An 18,908-nucleotide genomic window follows, 5' to 3' on the forward strand; every position below is an offset into this window, starting at 1 on the left:
TCTACTTCAAAGAACAAATAAAAAGAAAATGATAGAGCAGATGAGCTGTTACTGCCAACTCTTGATTCAAAAGGAACAAAATTCACCAAGAACAACAACCCTAAGACACAAGAAAAGGAGGGGGATATCCAATCACAACTGAAATAACTGATCTGAAGTGAAACATGAGACACAGAATGGAGAGGAAACCCACTGGCCTGTCTGGGAGACCCCAGATAGAGGTGAGTAGCTTGCATTGCCACATCCATTCATTTTTAACAAATTTTCACATTTCATTCTCTGCAAATGCTCTGTGCAGCATCTGCATTATTTTCCATAATTTTTCAGGTAAGGGAATCAATCGACTCTTGATTTAAACACACACACACACACACACACACACACACACACACACACACACAGAAAAAAAGCCTATCATTGGTCAACAAATTGAAATCCCTGGTGAAATGTAGGATCCAGTCCTAAGACTAGTACGCCTGCTTTTCTTCCATTTGCATTTGCAGTGGAGTCTTTAATCAATTACATAGCTTATTGAACAATAGCTTTTAAAAGGCATGGCAACATCTCTTTATCTAAAAAGTCTTAAAAAAAAAAAGTCTGGTGTTCTCCCGCAGGAGTGATGTCGCCGGAATAAGGAAAGAGAAGCGATTTGTCCACACTCCTGACCCCATCCTCCCCCGTTACTTCCCCCTCTTGGTCATCAGCGCCATCAATGTGGCCGGTGGCCTTCCTGCAGATGGTCACAATAATGACAATTACACCGGAAAATGGGCCGTGAGAGAATGCCCAAGGAATCTGTCGGCTTAGCTAACACAAGAGAACCTCCTGATCAATGACACACGCACCCCCCTCTTACAGTCCCCGCCAGCTCCCCTAATCCTCACGGAATGGCCTATTCTTCCTCCGGCAACTGGGAATCGCGAGGTTTATCTAAGGGCATGTCCATCACTCCTCCAGTGGCCCCGTTCTCTAGCTCGTCTCCTAAGTCAGGTCGGATGTCTAGAAATACGAAACCTTAAGCTCCCTTCAGAGAATGCCTTCAGAGAAACATGACTCAACCACATGCCCTCAGATTTTTTTTTTAAGAGGATGATAATATTTTTGTATATTTTGTGTAACTGCTGTTCCTTAATGCTTTCTCCTCTACATTCCACGGCATGTGCCATGCGAACCCTTTTTACATCTTTATTTTTCGTTAATCTTCACCCGAGGATATTTTTCCATTGATTTTTAAGGAGAGTGGAAGAGAGAGGGAAAGACAGAGAGAAACATCGATGTGAGAGAGACACATCGATCGGTTGCCTCCTGCATGAGCCCTGACTAGGGCCCGGGCCTGGGAGGAGACGACAACCAAGGTACATGCCCTTGACTGGAATCGAACCCGAGACCTTTTGGTCTGCAGGTGGATATTCTATCCACATGAGCCAAACCGGCCAGAGCGTGAACCCTTTTAAATTATTTTCTTGACTGTGTCTTTTATTGCAGGACACCTAAGAATTTTAGGAGTAGGTAAGTAATTAAAATGAAAGTGACTTAAGGAAAATGAAATAACTCCCTCTGGCCTTTATCTGTTTGTTTTTTCCCTGTCCAACTACAAAACCAGTGGAGAAAAATAAATGAATTCTGAGCAGCAAGTTGGAAAGAGAGGTCCTGTTCACAGCAATTGCTCTAAGGTCTCAGAAGCAGGTCTGACCCCACCCCGCTCCCTACAGATCAGGCCTGGGGAGCGACAGCTGGGCCCGGCTGGCCCGGAGGCGGAGGCGCACCCTCTCTGAGCTGGGGCCATTGCTGTCCATCCTGGCTGCTGAGGTCTCTCGTCTGGGAGAACATTTTGGGGAGAGGAAGCCCATCATTTGTGAGCCCCCACAAATGTTTTACTGCCTCGTTCTCTGGACCCTCACCCCATCACTATTTGTCATTCCCTTGGTCCATCTATGAGTAGCCACGGGTAAATAAAATAAAATTTATTTGACCACAGGAATGAGTGCCAGATCAGGAAACTACCTTCTCCATGGGGAAGGACGTAGAGGAGGCAGGGGACAGCTCTGGGCCAAGTGGGGTGTCTGCTCAATGCCCGGCCTGTCCTGGCCTCAGCCCCACCTCTCCCAGCTCTGGGCCCTGCAGCCGGGCCTACGTGTCCCTGTGTTCATCAATGGAGGAGAACGGACTAGATGATGCTGGGGCCCCTCTGGCTTTATAGTCAGAGTCTCATGTGGAACAGGGCTGGCCTGAGGACCTGTGCCTTAGAGCAGGTGCGCACTCTGTGGCCTGCAGGCCCCAGCTTGCCTGCCACCTGTCTCCATACAGCCCAGGAGCTAAGAATGGTTTTACATTTTTAAATGACTGTGGGGAGGGGGAGTATAAAAAAAAGTAACATTTTATGACACATGAAAATGACGTAAAATTCCAATTTCAGTGTCCATCACCACGGTTTTGTGTCTGGGTCGGCCGGGGCTGCTTTTGCGCTACAGGAGTTGAATAGTTGCCCCAGAGATGGCATGGCCTGCCCAGCCTTACATACTCGCCCTCCAGCCCTTTTCAGAAAGTCTGCCCACCCCTGGCTTAGAGAAGGAACGCTGTCCCTTGGATGGCCAGTCCACAGCGAGTGGCTCTGAGAACCCAGGAGGAAGCGGACGTGGCAAATCCTCGAGGCTGCCCTGCCCGTATGGGAGGCTGATGGAGAACTGGAAGGGTCCTTTGCGGCCATTTGGGCCGGGATGCCGGCCTGGGCCTCAGCACCAGGAGGCCTTCTGGTGGTCGCATGGACTTTTTCCTCCAAGTGTTGAAAATCAAGGGGGTCTACACAGCAGAGCACCAGCCAGGGAAGGCAGGAATTCTGTGTGAGCTCGCAGAACACACGTAACGCACATACGCCACACTCCAGCCCACCAGACTGGGAACGGTGTCTCCTGGAAATAGCCTGGCCCTCAAGTTGCCTGTCGGCGGATGCATCCCAGGGGCCCTCCCGTGGGTCCCCGTGACAGAGCCGGTCTGCAAGGGTGGGTACCTGAAGGGTGACGTTGAGGGGCTGGAAGTGACACGGCAGGTCCTCCAGCTGAATGAAGTTGTCCGCGGCCACAGACTCGCCGTACACAAAGGAGGTTGGAGACACGATTCTGAAAGAGGAAACCACGACATCCATCATCCCAGCCCGTGGTCACGCCGCCCAAGGTCACCCCTGTCCTGAGAACCCAGCCATCTGGCTCGGGAACCTGGCTGTCCCCGGTGCCTTCCAGCAATTGCTCTCCTTCTGGACTTGGCACTTCTCTCTCCCGTTCACAGACATGGCCAGACGTATGCTTTCTAAGCAGATGTTTCCAACAGTGACTTCTCACTGTAGGTCAAATCAACAAGCTGCATATGTAACTATGTCCTGGATTATATTTCTAAAATGACAAGGAAGGCTCTGGTAGCTTTGACTTCAGGTTTAAAGAAACAACAACTGGATTACAAAATTACCCATGTTCTGTTTTGTCCCTGAAAAACTTCCTGTAAAGTGAGAAAGATCACGGCAAGCTTTTAGGAAATAAACGTAAATGAATTATAGATTTGGCATCCTAAAGTCCACCCGGTGACAGATTCATTTAAAAATGTAAATTTGTCAAACTATTCAAAATGATCAGAAATTCGGCCTTGAAAGTGGAGGCTGATAGATGGCAGCATTTTTCTTCAGGTTTCTCGCAGGGGCTGTGTGAGATGTGATGAAGCGTGCAAGCTCAGTTTGCAGCACGCTTCCCACGCTGCCCGTATCAACACGTCTGAGATGAGACGAAGCCTAGAGTCACTCAAATTTCCGGACCAATAATGGGTTCTAGATGAGATTCTAGAAGCTGCTCACTGGCCTAAACACCAACAAGGTAAGATTTGGGTACCAAGTCTGAATGGACAGCAATGCATCAATTTTCAATTTAATCGCATTCCTTTAGAAATGTATTATCAAATGGCAGGACTGGTTCCTGTGCTGCCCTGTTTTGTGGTCCTGGAGGGATCAGAGGTTGACCCATGTGTTTAACCGATGGCTTCCTCTGAGGCTGTTTGTACCTCGCGGTGAGGCCGCCCAGGGCCCGACAGCAGGATCAGACAACAGGATCAAGGGAGCCAGTGTTTTCTCTGTGGTCCCCGGGGACAGGGCTGGGTTCAGGGCACATTCTCACTGTGCCTCTGACGAAAAAGTAAATAAACTACATGGTTAAAAACAGCCGTGAACAAAGGCAAATCTACATGCTAATGAGCAAATATGTTCCACCAGTGCCTCAAGCCTGAAGCCCGTGATGAAGCATGCCAGGGGCGTGGGCCTGCCCCTTCCCGGGCACCCGGCCGCGTGCGCTATGGCAATGATGGCTCCTTCTGCGGTGCATTCGCGTTTCTACTGCTGGCCACCGGGGCCCAGAGCACTTGAAAACTGAAAAAAGAGAAACTCTGAACCCCCAGAAGGTCAGCTTGCATTCGGGGCAAAGTTCCATGGATCCTCATTTGATCCAAGCGGATTATGCAAATGCTTTCCCCACCATCCATGAGGTTATGTGCTCTGTTACCTGGAGCCTGAAGCAGGAACTGGGTTCTCACTTTCCCAGGCCTGGGCTTTGGCTGGTAACTGACAGGGCAGTTTTGGGGCCGCAGGCCTGCTTTCCAGCAAGGCCAGCAACACACAGATGGCATGGCCTTCCCCCGCCAGGGGGGTGGGCCCATCCTGAGGGTCCCCTGCCCACTCCAGACCAGCAGACATTGGGCAGAGCTGCCGGCTCTGCACGAGGGGCTAACAGAGACACAAAGCCAGCACTACTGCAAGCTAGCCAGGCATTGGGACAGCGCTGGCTGCAGCCTCTGGCTGGCCCCACAGCCGCTGGCTGAGATGTGAGTCCCAGGAACCACGCTGCCTGCTACCACAAGGCACTCTGGAGGGGTGGATGCTGGGATACTTGCATAAAGAGGTGGACAGGACGTTCAAAGAAATGAAGGGCCTTAAACTCGTCGTCAAGCTTCTTGCGTTACCTACCGGCTGGATGGGTAAAAAAAAAGAAAATGAGGGAGGGAGCTGAGCCTTCACCCTGTATTTCAGAGCGGGGAGACTGGAGGTGGCGGGGCCACTGACTCCAGGCTACAGGTGCAAATTCAAGACAGGCACAGTGTCCCCTGCAGAGCACCTTGTGATGTGGCCACCCAGGCCTGGGCTACTCACCCGGTGATGGACGTGTCCACTTCGTGCACCAGCGGCACCATCAGTGTGAGGGTGTTGTCGTGCAGGGACTCGGAGCGCTCCGTGTTGCCGCTGTGCAGGAAGAGCAGAGTGGACGTGGTCAGCACCGGGCCTCGGGCAGCCGCCTCCTGTGCTCCGTGGCAGAGCTCAAGCTACATCCCCCCAGGGCCGCTCTGCACCTGACGTGTCCTCAGCTCTGTTTCTGGGCCCTGTACAGAGCCACAGGGCACCCTATTGTCTTGGTTGTGTTCCCCTCACAAAGATGTGGGGAGCGGACCCCGGGAAACGTGAGTGGAGAAGAGAGACAAGGCAGGGGAGGAAGACAATGAAGGCATGTGACCCAGGAGGTGAGGGCTGTGGGTCTGGCTGGGGAACTCCGGGAGGCAGTCTTTCCAGCAGAGGGCAGGGAGCTGGGCCCTGGTCCTGCACTGACTCCTGAGACTGGCTGCTGCTGGGGGCGGGGGAGTGGGGCGATCAACTCCCTGGCACCCCCCTGTGCACACAGGTGAGTGGGCTCCGGACAGGGGAAGCCTCAGGCAGGTGGTGGGTGCTGGGAGCAGGTGAGTGCCAAGGGGTATGGATGGGCACCGGCAGTGTGAGTACTGTATGGGTGCTTGTTCCAGGAATAGCGGACCAGCAAGGTTAGGGCACCGCAGCCAGGAAGGAACGTGCCTGACTTCACAGCCATTTCCCACCTAGAGGCGGCGCCCTTTTTCCAGGGACAGGTAAGCCCCAGAGAGGGGCCCAGACCAACCCCGTCACCAGCAATGGTCTGGGAGCTCCCGCTGTGGGCTTGAGGCTACAGGGTGTCCATAGACAGGCATCCCCTTTGGGGTGAGAAAGCACGGGACTAGGATTCTTGTGAGGTCATCCTGGAAAGGCAAAAGCAAGGGAGCAGCAGCTGTGTGGCTGCCGTGCCAGGGACTCCCCACCTGGGACAGGTAAGGAGCAGAGAGACTGGGTAACGGGCCCCAGGGAACCATAGCAAACCAGGTTACCAGTGCTGGGAGGCATATTACCCTTTTACTATATAGAATTGAGGCCTGGTGCATGGGTGGGGCTGGCTGGTTTGCCCTGAAGGAAGGGGAAGAAGGAAGAGGAGGAAAAGACGAGAGAAGACCTAGCTCCCCTTTACTATTTAAGTAAATCTCAAATATGAATCGTGATGATTATTGCAGGGAAGTGACCGCCTTGGTCAAAGGCATGGCTGTTGGGTGCATGTCGCTGGGCCCGGCACTTACGGTTGTTTCTAACACATGGCGTGAATATGGGGCTCTGGCAGCCAGCAAGTTCACCCTCCAGGGTGGACATGAGTCTCCCAGACCCGCTGAGGTTCGTGCACCTCTCCCATCACACTGTTCCCTGCCCATGTGCAGAGTTCTCGCCTCCCCTCCCCCTCCCCCGCCTTCCCGCTCCCCCACTGCCTTCCTCTCCCACCCAGCAAGTGCTGAATGCAACACTACTTAAATAGCGCTCACATCCCCCTCCCTCTCTCCCCTATTGTTCTGAAACAATGACGCTCCCGACCCTGACCCCAGACTCCTCATCTGTCTTCCGCCTATGGGGTGACACCCATCGCTCAGAGGGCAACCGCCACCCTTTGCAAAAGCAGCAGGTGCCTCACTTCCTTGCCCTTCCTTCCCAGGGCAACGAAAGCCGGAGGGTCACTGCTATGGGCAGACCAGAGAGGAGGCCCGCACGCACACGGACGGGGTGGCAACCCCGGGTCTGCCTTTCCTCCCCCAGCATCCTGCCAGGTCCGCGGAATCAGTTCCTGCTGGAAGCACCACCCCTTGCCCTGCCATTTGTCCAGCCACCTGTGGCCGTTGGCAGCTCCGGCCCAGCAGTGTCGTCTGTCATCAGGGGCCTGCTCCAGACGAGCTAAGTTGACAAGTTGAGATAAAGAGGCCAGACATCAAAAGGCTTCCAGTCATCCTGCAAGCGCGTGACTTGGGACGCTTCCCCGCGGCCGGCAAAGCGCGGCTGCTGAGAGGGGAGCTCTTGAGAAACTGTTTACTCTCAACATTGTGTCCTCCTGAATCCACACGTGGGCAAGAGACCTTCAAAGGGTGGTGACGGGAAGAAGGCGGGATCCTAGCTTTCAAGATAAGGAGCTTTAAGGAGTTTTCCGCCAGGGCAGGAAGTGGAGGGCTGTGGGTGCCCTCAGGGGCAGTGAGACCAGATTGGCACCAAAGTCTGGAAATATTCAGCTGTGTATGCAACAGATAATACAGCTTCCTTAACAGTTGTGATTCAAAGAATTAGGAGATCTGATCTTTAATAGTTAAGCTGCCGATGCTAGGGGGTCTCCCCATGCTATACAGAAGGAGGTGTTCTTGAATTTAGTAAGTTGTTAGCGCTGTATGTGGTAAACAGTAGCTTAATATTTGGTAAACATTTGCTTGATAGACATCTGCCGAGTGAAAAGGCGTCCCAGAGGGCAGACTCAGCAGCAGAAGCGGAGGTATCTCTGGCCGCCTATAGGCTGAGGTTGGGCTGGGTTTTCCCTTTTCCAAAGGGTAAGAGTCAGCTCTGAACACCTGCAGAGCCCAGTGAGCGCTCACAGCACCTGTTACCCTAGGCCTTGCCTGTCCCACAAGCCCTGCTGTGAGCCTGGAGGGCTCAGAAGCTGCCCAGGAAAAGGGGAGAGGGCCAGTAAGAGCAAGATGGCGCCCCCAAGGCAAATTTCCCTCCACACTGTTGTCATGGATTTGGGAACTTGCTTGGAGACCTGAAGGACGGACGGCAGGACTTTGCATCACCCAAGAGTGACCTGAGCATGCATAGGACCCTCCTAGATGTCCTCCAAGGACAGGGAACGAGAGACGGGGAAGCTGTGCAAGCAGAACTAGATAAGAACCCCCCTTCCTTCCCCCTCCCCAGATCTGGTTCCACCAGCGCTTTGGGGCTTTATCACGGCATAACCATTTCCTCCTCCTCCTCAGCATCCTGGGCATCATGGCAGCATGGACAGAACTTCGTCTTTTCGGGTTCCAGCAGTACTTACCTTTGGGAAACCAAGTTGAAATCCCTCTTACCTCTGAGCAGTAATGATGAAGATGAGAACTTCTTCTTCTCCAGACAGATGGCTCGTATCAAAGATGACGCTGAATTCATACTAGAAGAGAGACGTTTGGCATCAGCAGGCATTCCAAATTGAACTGTTAGCTACAACTTTCCCCACTTATGGCCCCTGGAAACTCAAGCTTTATTTGCATGCATATATAGTTTACTAATGTTTTTATTTATTTTAGAGAGAAAGGGAAGGAGAGGGAGAGAGAGATGGAAACATCAAACATCGATCCAACCAACTGAGTCACACTGGCCAGGGTTGTATGCATCTCTTTTTGATCGTCAGTTCTGAGACACAGCTTTAACAATAAAAGCCACCCGCCAAGAGGCACATGGTCTTTTTCAACAATTGAGATTCTCTTTAGGAAGTGATATGTTTGTCTCTTAAACCAGGACTTTCTAAATTTCACTCACACACCACGTTCCCAATTTTTGGCTACATCTGCATACCCTATCACCTGTGATATTTACTTAATATATTTTTAAAAAAATATATTTTATTGATTTTTTTTACAGAGAGGAAGGGAGAGAGATAGTTAGAAACATCAATGAGAGAGAAACATCGATCAACTGCCTCCTGCACATCTCCCACTGGGGATGTGCCCGCAACCAACGTACATGCCCTTGACCGGAATCGAACCTGGGACCTTTCAGTCCGCAGGCCGATGCTCTGTCCACTGAGCCAAACCGGTTTTGGCTTTACTTAATATTTTTATTGCCTCAGTCACTTTGTCTAAAGACTATTTTACAAGGACAATGTATACCATGATCACAGACTGGAATCCAAGATCACTTGGCATAAAAAGATGTCTGTCACTCAGCAGACATCATCAAACAGGTATAATGGACACAAAGCCATGCTGACTCTTGTTGCCTGCCGAAGACTCTGAGGCTAAGGTCTATTCTATTTTGGTAAGAGGGAGATAAACAAGTGATAGTGAGGCGATAAAGGTATATTATACTGTTGTAGACCTTATCCTGGATGTGGTCAGAATTGAAAAAGCATTGAAAAGGTAATAACTTTCTCACTGTAAGACTCAATGTTGTTTAGTGCTGTGTCCATATATCACCTAAAATCATCTCGGGTACCTCCAGTGGTGAGCATCCTGTGATTTGGGGAACACTGCCCTAAGCACATGTTCTTTACTATATATATATATATATACACACACACACACGCACACGCACACGCTCATACATTATACACATGCACGCACACACATATGTGTATATCAGGCATGCATAGGAATGTGAGAGGAACCCTTGGGTTGGGGTTAGAGAACCAGGCTCTATCACAAACTGACCATGTGATCATCACCAAGACACTTAACCTATTTGCATTTCAATAAAAAGATTCTTACATTCCTTTACGCTCTGAGAGTCTATGACTTATTTAGTAACTAAATGGTTAGATTCCTTGATGACTAATTCTAGGCTATAGTCTAACGTTGCAAGACTGGGATCTACTGAACTGAATGCCGCCTGAAAGGACCGGGCCTTGGACCGTTACATGGGACCATCATCTACAGTGGCCACTGAGCATCCCTATCTGGACAGATGTTTCTGTTCCCGTGGGACTTGTCAGCTGACAGGGGTCAGGACAGGAAGCAAAGCTGGATGACACAAAGGAAGGAAAGTCAAGGGTCTTGTCCCAGCAAAGAGTCAGAACTGGCAGGAGATGTGAACACGCTGGACATTAAGGTGAGGCGAGAAGCGAAAGAGCTGGGCAAGAAGCCAAAATCAGAGACAGAGGCCTGGAAGAACAGAAGGTCAGAGACCCAGCTAGGGAGAGTAAGCCAGCCGTGCAGTCATGATGCTTGGCTGGTGGTCTGGGGCCCAGTGACCACAGGGTCTGGGGGATCAGGAAGGGCAAGCCAGGCTGTGGACAGAGGGAGCCCGTGTCCCTGCCAAGTCACTTCTTGAGGTTTTTCCAGGGAATTTCCCCCAGATCCCTGACTCTATGTTTACCCTTGCCACAGGTCTTAACCTCTGTATGTGGGAGGACGGCAGTGCATCCCCACGTAGGGAAAAAAGTCAATATTCCAACGTTCATACTTCTGTTGGTTTCATGACTATTTTGAAAATTAATGAATTTTGACAAAGTGTAATGCCCCAGATCTCCATAGCTCCTTGGTTGCATTTTTATGATGACCTTCTTTTTATGGCAAGTGATCCTGGGTCTACATGGGACAGAGATATCAATTCTCCTTTAAAAGTAATCTTTAGACTAAAATTAGGAAGGCACACCTTAGGTTTGATGTGGGACGTAGACTGAATTTCATAGTACAATGGCAACTGTGAAGAATCTTTCAATTGTCTATTTTCTATTGCTCAATAGATTTAATTTCCATTAAATTTGTGAGTGATGTGCCACATACATTACTCTCAGACATTGGGCCATTATATTGATTTCCACGGTTCAGGGTAATCCTTCCTCATCCGACCTGGAGTCTAACAGAACCTGGCCTCTATTCTTCCAGCTACTAGTAACCCCTTTTCTAAGTCCAGCCACCTTCACATTTCCCTCCTCCTGGGATGCATGTGGGCAGCTGGGAAAGAGAACCAGAAAAAGGCTCAGCAATCACGGATGTATTGGTAAGAGCTACAGACTTTTGGAGCAGGTTCTTTCAATGAGGCCGATGGGTTCAATGATTTTCAAGAAATAAGCTTCTTTCTCACTAGAACATTTCCAAAATTGGTTTACTAAACAGCTACCATGTACTGGGGCCAGAAAGTCTTAGGAATTAAAATGATTTGATTCTATGACATAGGTAGGAGAGAAGGGTCAAGCTTTCATTTATTCTAGGAGGGGAAAGGTAGATGAAGGAAGATGACCTTTTCTTCAAATCACAGCAGTAAATACAGCTTCCATTTCACAAGGGAGGCCTTGTCTTTTAGATTCTAGTTTTGTGTCCAAAAATCACATCTTCTACGTACGCCTCTCTGCATCTCCTTATAATGATGGCACATGTGAGAATGCCCCGTGAGTGTCTGAATATGTTGTGCCATGGTATTGCTTGAGCTTAGAAAATGCGGCTCCTTATAAACATCTAAATGGCTGTCATTTCTTTTACTTAAAAAAGTGAAGTGCAATACAATTATTTATGTTTTAAGCATTTTAAGAAGTCTCTTAAGAAAACTGTGAGGGCCCAGGGGGGTCAGGACTGTGGGTCACTAGGCCAGACCACCCACATCGTCTATGTTGCCTCTGGGACTCAAAGTGATGTGCAATGTCCCAGAAAAAAAATCATTTCAAGGAGACCAACCAGATGCTGCCTGCCAAATTGCTAAGACCATGCTGTGTCTCTCACATTTGGGACATATCATGTGGGTCAAAGAGAAAGACCACGTGACCATGGCCCCTCTGGAGTAGACTGCCATGAACAAGAGGGTTACCATACCCCAGCTCCTGCAGGAGGAAACCCCGGAGGAGGCAGCTGGCGGAGTCAGGGGCTGGTGGGAGGGTCTGGGGGGCTGCTCCCAAGGAAGTGCCCCACTCCACCCCTTACCTTCGACTTGGACCTCATGAAAGGGAATCCCACGCTGCATTTGAGGAAGTCCGATTCCAGCAGTTCACAGGAAATGCCCATTTCCTCCTGAAAGAGAGAAAAACACCAACAGATGGGCTGGCTGCACAAGACAGATGTGGACATGGCCTCGGGGAGGGAGATGGAGACTTCGGCAGACACGGTCCATCTTTAGTTCCCAGACAATAGCCATTGTGGGCTGTGGGGAGACGAGGAGCCGCTGACCAGCACGAGTCCCAGGTGCCCACCCTTCCGTTGGTTCCCTGGGAAGACAGGTGCAGGGGACAGAACCACTCTTCACTCTCCGCTAACACATGGGCTCTGAACCCCCGTGCTCTCCTGGGACACGGGATGGGGCCACATGTGAGCTGGACACCTCCTCTGCTTTGGATGAAAAGGCAGCCCCGTTGTCTTTCTGGCCCTTTTCTCCTAAGCCCACACCCTAATCCCGCCTTTCAAGACCTTGCTGGTGTAGGAAAGTCAAACTCTAAGAAAATGACACCCACGAAAATACAGGGATTCTTTCGACAGCCAGAGAAGTGAGGAGGGCTGACCTGCTCCCCTCCAAGCTTCCCCGGGGTGGGTCAAGGGCAAGGACAGGTTAGCCCAACCGCCGTGGACTCTTCATGTGATGGCCGGAGAACCAGGGGAGGGGCACCGAGAGCCGCTTTTCCCATCAGAACACATGGTTTCCAACCAAGGCCAGAGGAAAGCCTGGAGGCTCTTTATACCCTCCCTGCTTCTCCTGGTCACTGCAGCAAATCAGGACTTCCAAGGGGAGTTGGTATGTTTGCAGATTTTGGAGAAGGGGAGACACAGGGCAGAACTAGCACTTGCTGAGGGTCCAGAAGCCAGGACACTGAAGTTCAATGGGGCCGTGTGTCCTCCCCAAGGTCATGCTAAAACCTGTCTCCTTCCCTGTTCCACACAATGGCAGACAAAAGGAACCAATCGCTGTGGATCCAGCTCTGAAATGCCCTTGCTTCCTGCTCCCGTTTCCCAGACCCCCCTCCTCAGCTCAGACCAGCTGTTCCAGGCCTTTAGACAAGTACACCCAACATTTCCTGTTGTGTCCAATCAGGGGGGAAAAGTGAGCACTTACTATAACAGACCTATTCAGTTGTAAATTATAAACATATACTACCATACTTACGTAGCAGGAACATTACCAAACACACAAAAAGTACAAATGCTAAAAGATAACCAATCCATGGGCTTAGAAGTCAAGATAGCAACCGGGGAGGCAGTAAGTGGAAGGGGCTGCGTGGGTGCTGGGAGTATTCCTGGGTGTGATCGTTGTGAAATTCGATGAGCTGGGCACTTCATGATTTATGTAATTTGGTCTGTTTGCTAAACAGCAATAAAACGTTACTAAAAAAAAAAAAAGCAACAAAACAAAAATCCCTCCAAAATACAGTGAAGTGAAAAACAGGAGACATAGAAATAGCAAAGGCAACTCTCTTTAGCATCCAATCTTGGGGGTTACCGACGTCAGGGATTATACGTTTTCTAATGGCTCTCAGGGACCTTGGTGAGCGTTTCTCCCATGGACTCGGGACCCCGTGCGTTAGAATCCGCTTGGGAGCAATTTTTTTTTTTTTAAATATATTCCATTGACTTTACAGAGAGAGGAAGGGAGAGAGATAGAGAGTCAGAAACATCGATGAGAGAGAAACATCGACCAGCTGCCTCCCGCACATTCCCCACTGTGGATGTGCCCGCAACCCAGGTACATGCCCTTGACCGGAATCGAACCCGGGACCTTTGAGTTTGCAGGCCGACGATCTATCCACTGAGCCAAACCGGCTTCGGCGACTTGGGAGCAATTTAAAAACCACAGATTCCCGGGCTGCACCCCAGTCGCCTCTGCGTGGACAACTGAGCAGATTCCGACACGGTGGGGCCTGGGAAAAGCATGTTCCATGGACGCTAAGTGATAACATGGGTGAGCCTGCTGCACGGTGCCTGGGAGCCACTGCCACGGGCTCTCCTTTCGTTGGTCCATCCTACTGGCTGCTCGAGGGGCCTTCTTACAACATGCCTCTCTCCACTGCAAACAGAATGGAGCTTAAACCCATTTGGACCCATATTCCTGTCACTGTCCCCCTGCCCCACGGAGCACCTACATTGATGATCTACAAACACCCTGACCCGGCCGGCACCATTTTCACACTCTGTGGAGGCTGTTCCCCAGCCCTACTCCAAGGTTTTCTTCACCCGTCCTGGCCCCCACACACTCGGGGTGGTGCGTTCACATACAGAATATGGTTACGGTGCAGGGTTCAGAATGGGCCCTGAGCAGCCCTGGGGAGCTGAGTCATCCGATCCGCTACCAGGATCGTGACAGATGTTAGTCCCTGAACTTGAAGAGCTCGGGGACTAGAAGGGGACGTCCTCCCAGCAGAGAAGCAGACATTTTCATGGCAGTGCGAGGGGCTGCCCTCAGAACCCAGGGGACGTGTGTTGGCAATTTCAATAAGAAAAACCAGACAGTAATTTCTCAAATGTTGTCTCAAGACCTGCATATCCCAAAGGCGGGTCTGATGGTTCCCTGTGGGTGGCCTCTGGCCACCATCCTCTTCCTCATGCTCCTCACCCCAGAAGCAGTGCCCACAACGGGCCCAACTGGAAGTTACTCTAAATTCCAGCAAATTGGCTTGTGGGCCTCAGAGGCAGCAAGCCCAGTCCAAGGGTGACCTTCGCTCTCGGTTTCCCTGGGACAGTCCTGGTTCATGTCTGTCATCTGGGTGTAATTACTCTCAAGAGCGTCCCGGCATAAATATAAATTACGTGATTACTCAACCCCTCCAGACGCCTTCTGTAACAATCCAGCACTCGCCAGGAGAGAGGTTTTCAATATAAGTCGAAGGCCTGTCTGCTTTTGACGACGTGCTGCCCCGAAGACGTCTTCAGTGTGTGCACGTGTGTGTGAAGGAGTGACTGCACCTCCAGACATTTATGCTGGAACTCGACGGGACGTCGGTTTGCTTAGCTTTGCCTGAGGCGGCTCCGGATTAGTCAAGAGCTGCTGAATGACCTCCTTCCTGCTAATTCCAAAACACGGGAAATACCCTTTAAACCAGCATTGACTGTACGAGTCCAAGTCTCTCTTCCTCGCAGTCTAATAGAAATTACAAAATTTTAGATGGATCTTGGTGGCAATGAGCAGAAAGGGCGAAAAGCAAAGACATCTCTAGGAAGGAGAGCGCTCAGCGGCTGGCTCCTGCCCCTGGATGAGGTTCCAGGCTGGTTACTATGGAGCACCCTCCTGCCACCTGTCAGCGCCAGTCCAGCTCCCTGTGGCTACTGGAGCCGCCCTGACCGAAAGGCTCTTTCATTCTAAGCCCTGCTCTCCGACTACGGTTCTGTCTGGGAGGATATGACACCCTCCCCCGCAAGCATTCTGCAGCCTATGACTGACACGGTGCAAAAGGCCGCCCCTCCGCCTCCAGGTGGGACCAGCTGTGTCCTGCAACTCATGATCCAGAGTCCCTGCGGGAACTGGCCAGGCAGACTCCGGCCGGCCAGGCGTACAGACCCGTTTGGCTCCTGCCTCCACCCCACCCTTTGCCCGTTATTTCTCTTCTCCCAAGAGCATTACCCCAATAAATCACCGGCAGGAATCCCCATCTCAGGTTCTGCCTCTGATGAATCTGACCTCAGAGAATACACGTTACAGACGCAGCTTGGGAATGAGAGCCACGGGAACGCACTGGGAATTTGCTACCAGGTGGGGAGAGGCGACACTCACTGCTAAGATCCTCGTTTAGTGCCCTTGACTGGAATTGAACCTGGGACCCCTCAGTCCGCAGGCCGACGCTCTATCCACTGAGTCAAACCGGACAGGGTAAGAGGACACTAGGACACTTTCTTAATTGTCACTTATAAAACCTGTATGGCTCCCCCATCAGGGGAGCTCTTGCCTTCGAAGAAGCACCTGCACCCCCTTTATTCTGGTTTCAGATCAGGCCCAGGTATAACCTTAAATACCAGGGTTGGGAAGGAGCCACTTACCCCACTGGTCATCAGGTGGGCATCCTGTAGGCACAGAGAGACCCAGAGAAACTTTAAAAAAAATGAGTCTGGGAGAAGTGACAAAACTCAGCTGTCCCCCTGCTTTGGGGGTTGTGTCTTACCACTACCAGGCACCTGGTGCCCACCAGGAGGTATATGGGGGCGATCCAGGGACCAGGCTTCTCCTTGCCTCTGGTGCCTGCCAGGTCCCTGGAGAACCTGACTTTAGCGCTGTTGTAAAAAGCAGGATTACCTGCTCTTAGCCGTCGGGAACGCGGGCCAGTGAAGGAGCTGTCTCTCCTGTGTCCCTGCCTGCCAGCCAGTGTAGACATCTGATCACCCAATTCACATCCAGGGCAAATGTACCATTGCATAAAACTACACCCTTGCCGAAAAAGACCTAGGCTTCCATGAAATCAATGAACGTCGTGTTGGAAAACTGATAAGCCTGGATCTGGCAGCGATGGGTCAGTTACCTGCTGGAGAAACCACAAATTCCCCCGGATGATAACTCAGTAAGCTGCTTCCGAAGATGAGGATTTAAATAAAGGTATCCAGGGAGCCCTTGGGCAAAGCATACCATTGTAAAGAAGACCTTTGTGGGACTGTGCTTAAAAAAAGGCAAACTCTAAAGCCAAGAAAATACGACTTTATGACACAGGAGGGATGCTCACCTCCACACGTTGCCCATCCAGCACGCAGTGCCTTCTTTTGTTTCAGAAATGGACGCACTGGTATTTTACAGACGCTAATAAAGCAAGTGAGCGCTGGCTGTGGGTCGAAGATACCCCTGACAGTTATAATCACAATGTTACAAAAGCTGTTAAATGGAGGATAATATAAACTTATCTTCACAATTTTTAGTTTCATTTTTCAAGGCAAGTTCCAATCAAAACTTAAGAAAAATTTTTACTATGCAGTTTTGGACGCTATTTTAAGAAGAGTCGCAGAACCAGCTTTTTCCTCATTCCCACTTTTCTTTGGCTAACAAGGACATCCAGGACCGTACATGGCTATCTGGGTTTCTCCCTGGAGATTATCAGTGATTCAATTAAAAAAAAAATTTTTTTTTCCAGATTTTAACCAACACACATTACTCTCAGGATGGGGAAACCACCAATTAACATTTTTTATTATTTATTTATTTAAATATGTTTTCATTGATTTCAGAGAGGAAAGGAGAGGGAGAGAGGAGAGAAAGAGATAGAAACGTCAAGGATGAGAGAGAATCATTGATCAGATGCCTCCTGCATGCCCCACACTGGGGATGGAGCCCGCAACCGGGGCACGTGCCCTCCGAACCATGACCTCCTGGTTCATCGGTCGACACTCAACCACTGAGCCACGCCAGCTGGGCCCGATGAAAATTTTTAGGAGCTAATAATGGAAAGCTTGGTTTGGGCACCTCTGTTTTCTCAGCGCCTGACACTGAGCTGGGCGCTGAGGAGACGCCGAGTTTGCATTGATTACATGGCCGGGCCTTGGCTCATCGGGGATTCCGATGAAGGGACGGCAGGAAGCAGCTCACTGGCTGGTCTGCCTGGCATGGCAGCTGCTTGCCTTGGCACAGCCCCTCTCTTTTCCAGACATACCTGTCCCGGCCCCAGGAGCGCGGCCAGGGCAACCGAGCTCCAGCCCTGTGCGCAGCGTGCGGTGGTTGGCACAAGGATCAGATAATGAGGCTGGGGGCCTCCGTGGCTCTCGGGCTCCTGCCTCCCCATCGCACAGCCTTCGGTTTCACTGTGGAGCGGGGCTTTATCTGACCTCCAGCGCACTGCTCTTTGGGGAGCAGCAAAGTCTGGTGCTGGGCTTAAGCTCAGTGCCAGGGCGCGTCTGAAATTTCATTTCCCATTTTCCACTTCCCACGTGTGTTTGTCAAACTGAATATGACCCCGATGGCCCCATGTCTGTCTGCCAGGGTGGTGCTCCTCTAAGACCCTTCCTCCCCGCCCCTCCCCCAGGCCCTCCAGGTGGCCCCTGGGAGCTGGTCAGAGATGCCTCCGTGTTAAGTCAGTTAAAAGAGAATCCAGCTGAGTTTTGGAAGCATTTTATGCCAGAATCCGTAATCGACAGAGGAGTCAGAGGTAAGCGGGGGCTCCCAACACCCTGGCCCAGTGAGTTAACTCCTAGGAGAAACTTCATTGGCCCGAATCAGCGGTGAGTCAGCCTGAGCCTCACCAGAATAAACAGTCCTGCTCTCAGAGGGGAGGCCCCTGGGGCACGGCCGGCACAGTCCTACCCAGGAGGAAAGGCACACGAGCTCGCAGCATAGCAAGTGCACGCACTTTGGCATTAGTGTCGCAACTTTTTAAAAAATGTGTGTTTTTTCTTTAAATTGATTTTAGAGAGATAGGAAGGGAGAGGGAGGGGGAGAGAAACATTGATGTGAGAGAGAAACATTGATGGGTTGCCTGCTGTATGTGCCCCTACTCAGAAGGGAAACGGAACACACAGAAGTTGTGTCACTTGCCTGGGGTTTCCTATCCGGCAATCCAAGAGTGGGTCAGAGGGGTTGTGGGGGGTGGGTGGGGGGAGAGAAACACCAAACAAGGAACAACTGGGTCCCCTGGAGCCCGAGAAAGTGAGACTGACCCGGTGGGTAGCATAGACCCCATGAACCCGGAGCACACAGTGACTCCAGCACGGATGCCAAGGACGGCTGGTGGCCTGGCAAGGCTGGGCAGTGGTTACAGACCTTCTGCCGGGTAGGCGCTGGCAAGTGCACAGTCCGGGGTGCCAGAGGTGACAATCCAGCCACGTGGGGGTGCGGAGGAGCGGGGCGGAGACAGCGCTACAGAGCAGGTTCTTTTTCTACCGTTTGTCAAAACCGCCGTTGGGAGGCAAAGGCCCGGACTATTCTGGGTGTGTTCTTTCCAGGCTTGAAAAGGCGAAGCAAGCAGGGGTGAAAACGAGCATTGGGGAGAGAGAAACCACATCGCTGTTAAAGCAAACTTTCCTCCAAAGCCCAGCATTAGGAGCGAGAGAGGGCACTTCAGGTATTTGATTTTTAAAAAATCTATATTGTTGAAAGTATTATGTCGCCCTTTCTCTCCCATGGACCTCTTCTAACCTGCCCCCCCCCCCCCCCCCCCCCCCCC

The 18,908-nt window shown here is 51.1% G+C and overlaps 1 protein-coding gene across 1 annotated transcript in view; it reads right to left on the minus strand.

The window, feature by feature from the left end:
* ITGA9 (integrin subunit alpha 9) overlaps positions 1-18,908 on the minus strand; it is a 257,076-nt gene that overhangs the window by 49,488 nt on the left and 188,680 nt on the right. The window contains exons 18-21 of the mRNA XM_015564847.1: positions 11,779-11,865; positions 8,236-8,315; positions 5,180-5,269; positions 3,008-3,116 (exon numbers count right to left, since the gene is read on the minus strand). Of these exons, the coding sequence (XP_015420333.1) occupies positions 3,008-3,116; positions 5,180-5,269; positions 8,236-8,315; positions 11,779-11,865 (366 nt within the window). The remainder of the gene's footprint in view (positions 1-3,007; positions 3,117-5,179; positions 5,270-8,235; positions 8,316-11,778; positions 11,866-18,908) is intronic.

This window comes from Myotis davidii, unplaced genomic scaffold (assembly GCF_000327345.1).
Source record: "Myotis davidii unplaced genomic scaffold, ASM32734v1 scaffold81, whole genome shotgun sequence".
NCBI lineage: Eukaryota > Metazoa > Chordata > Mammalia > Chiroptera > Vespertilionidae > Myotis > Myotis davidii.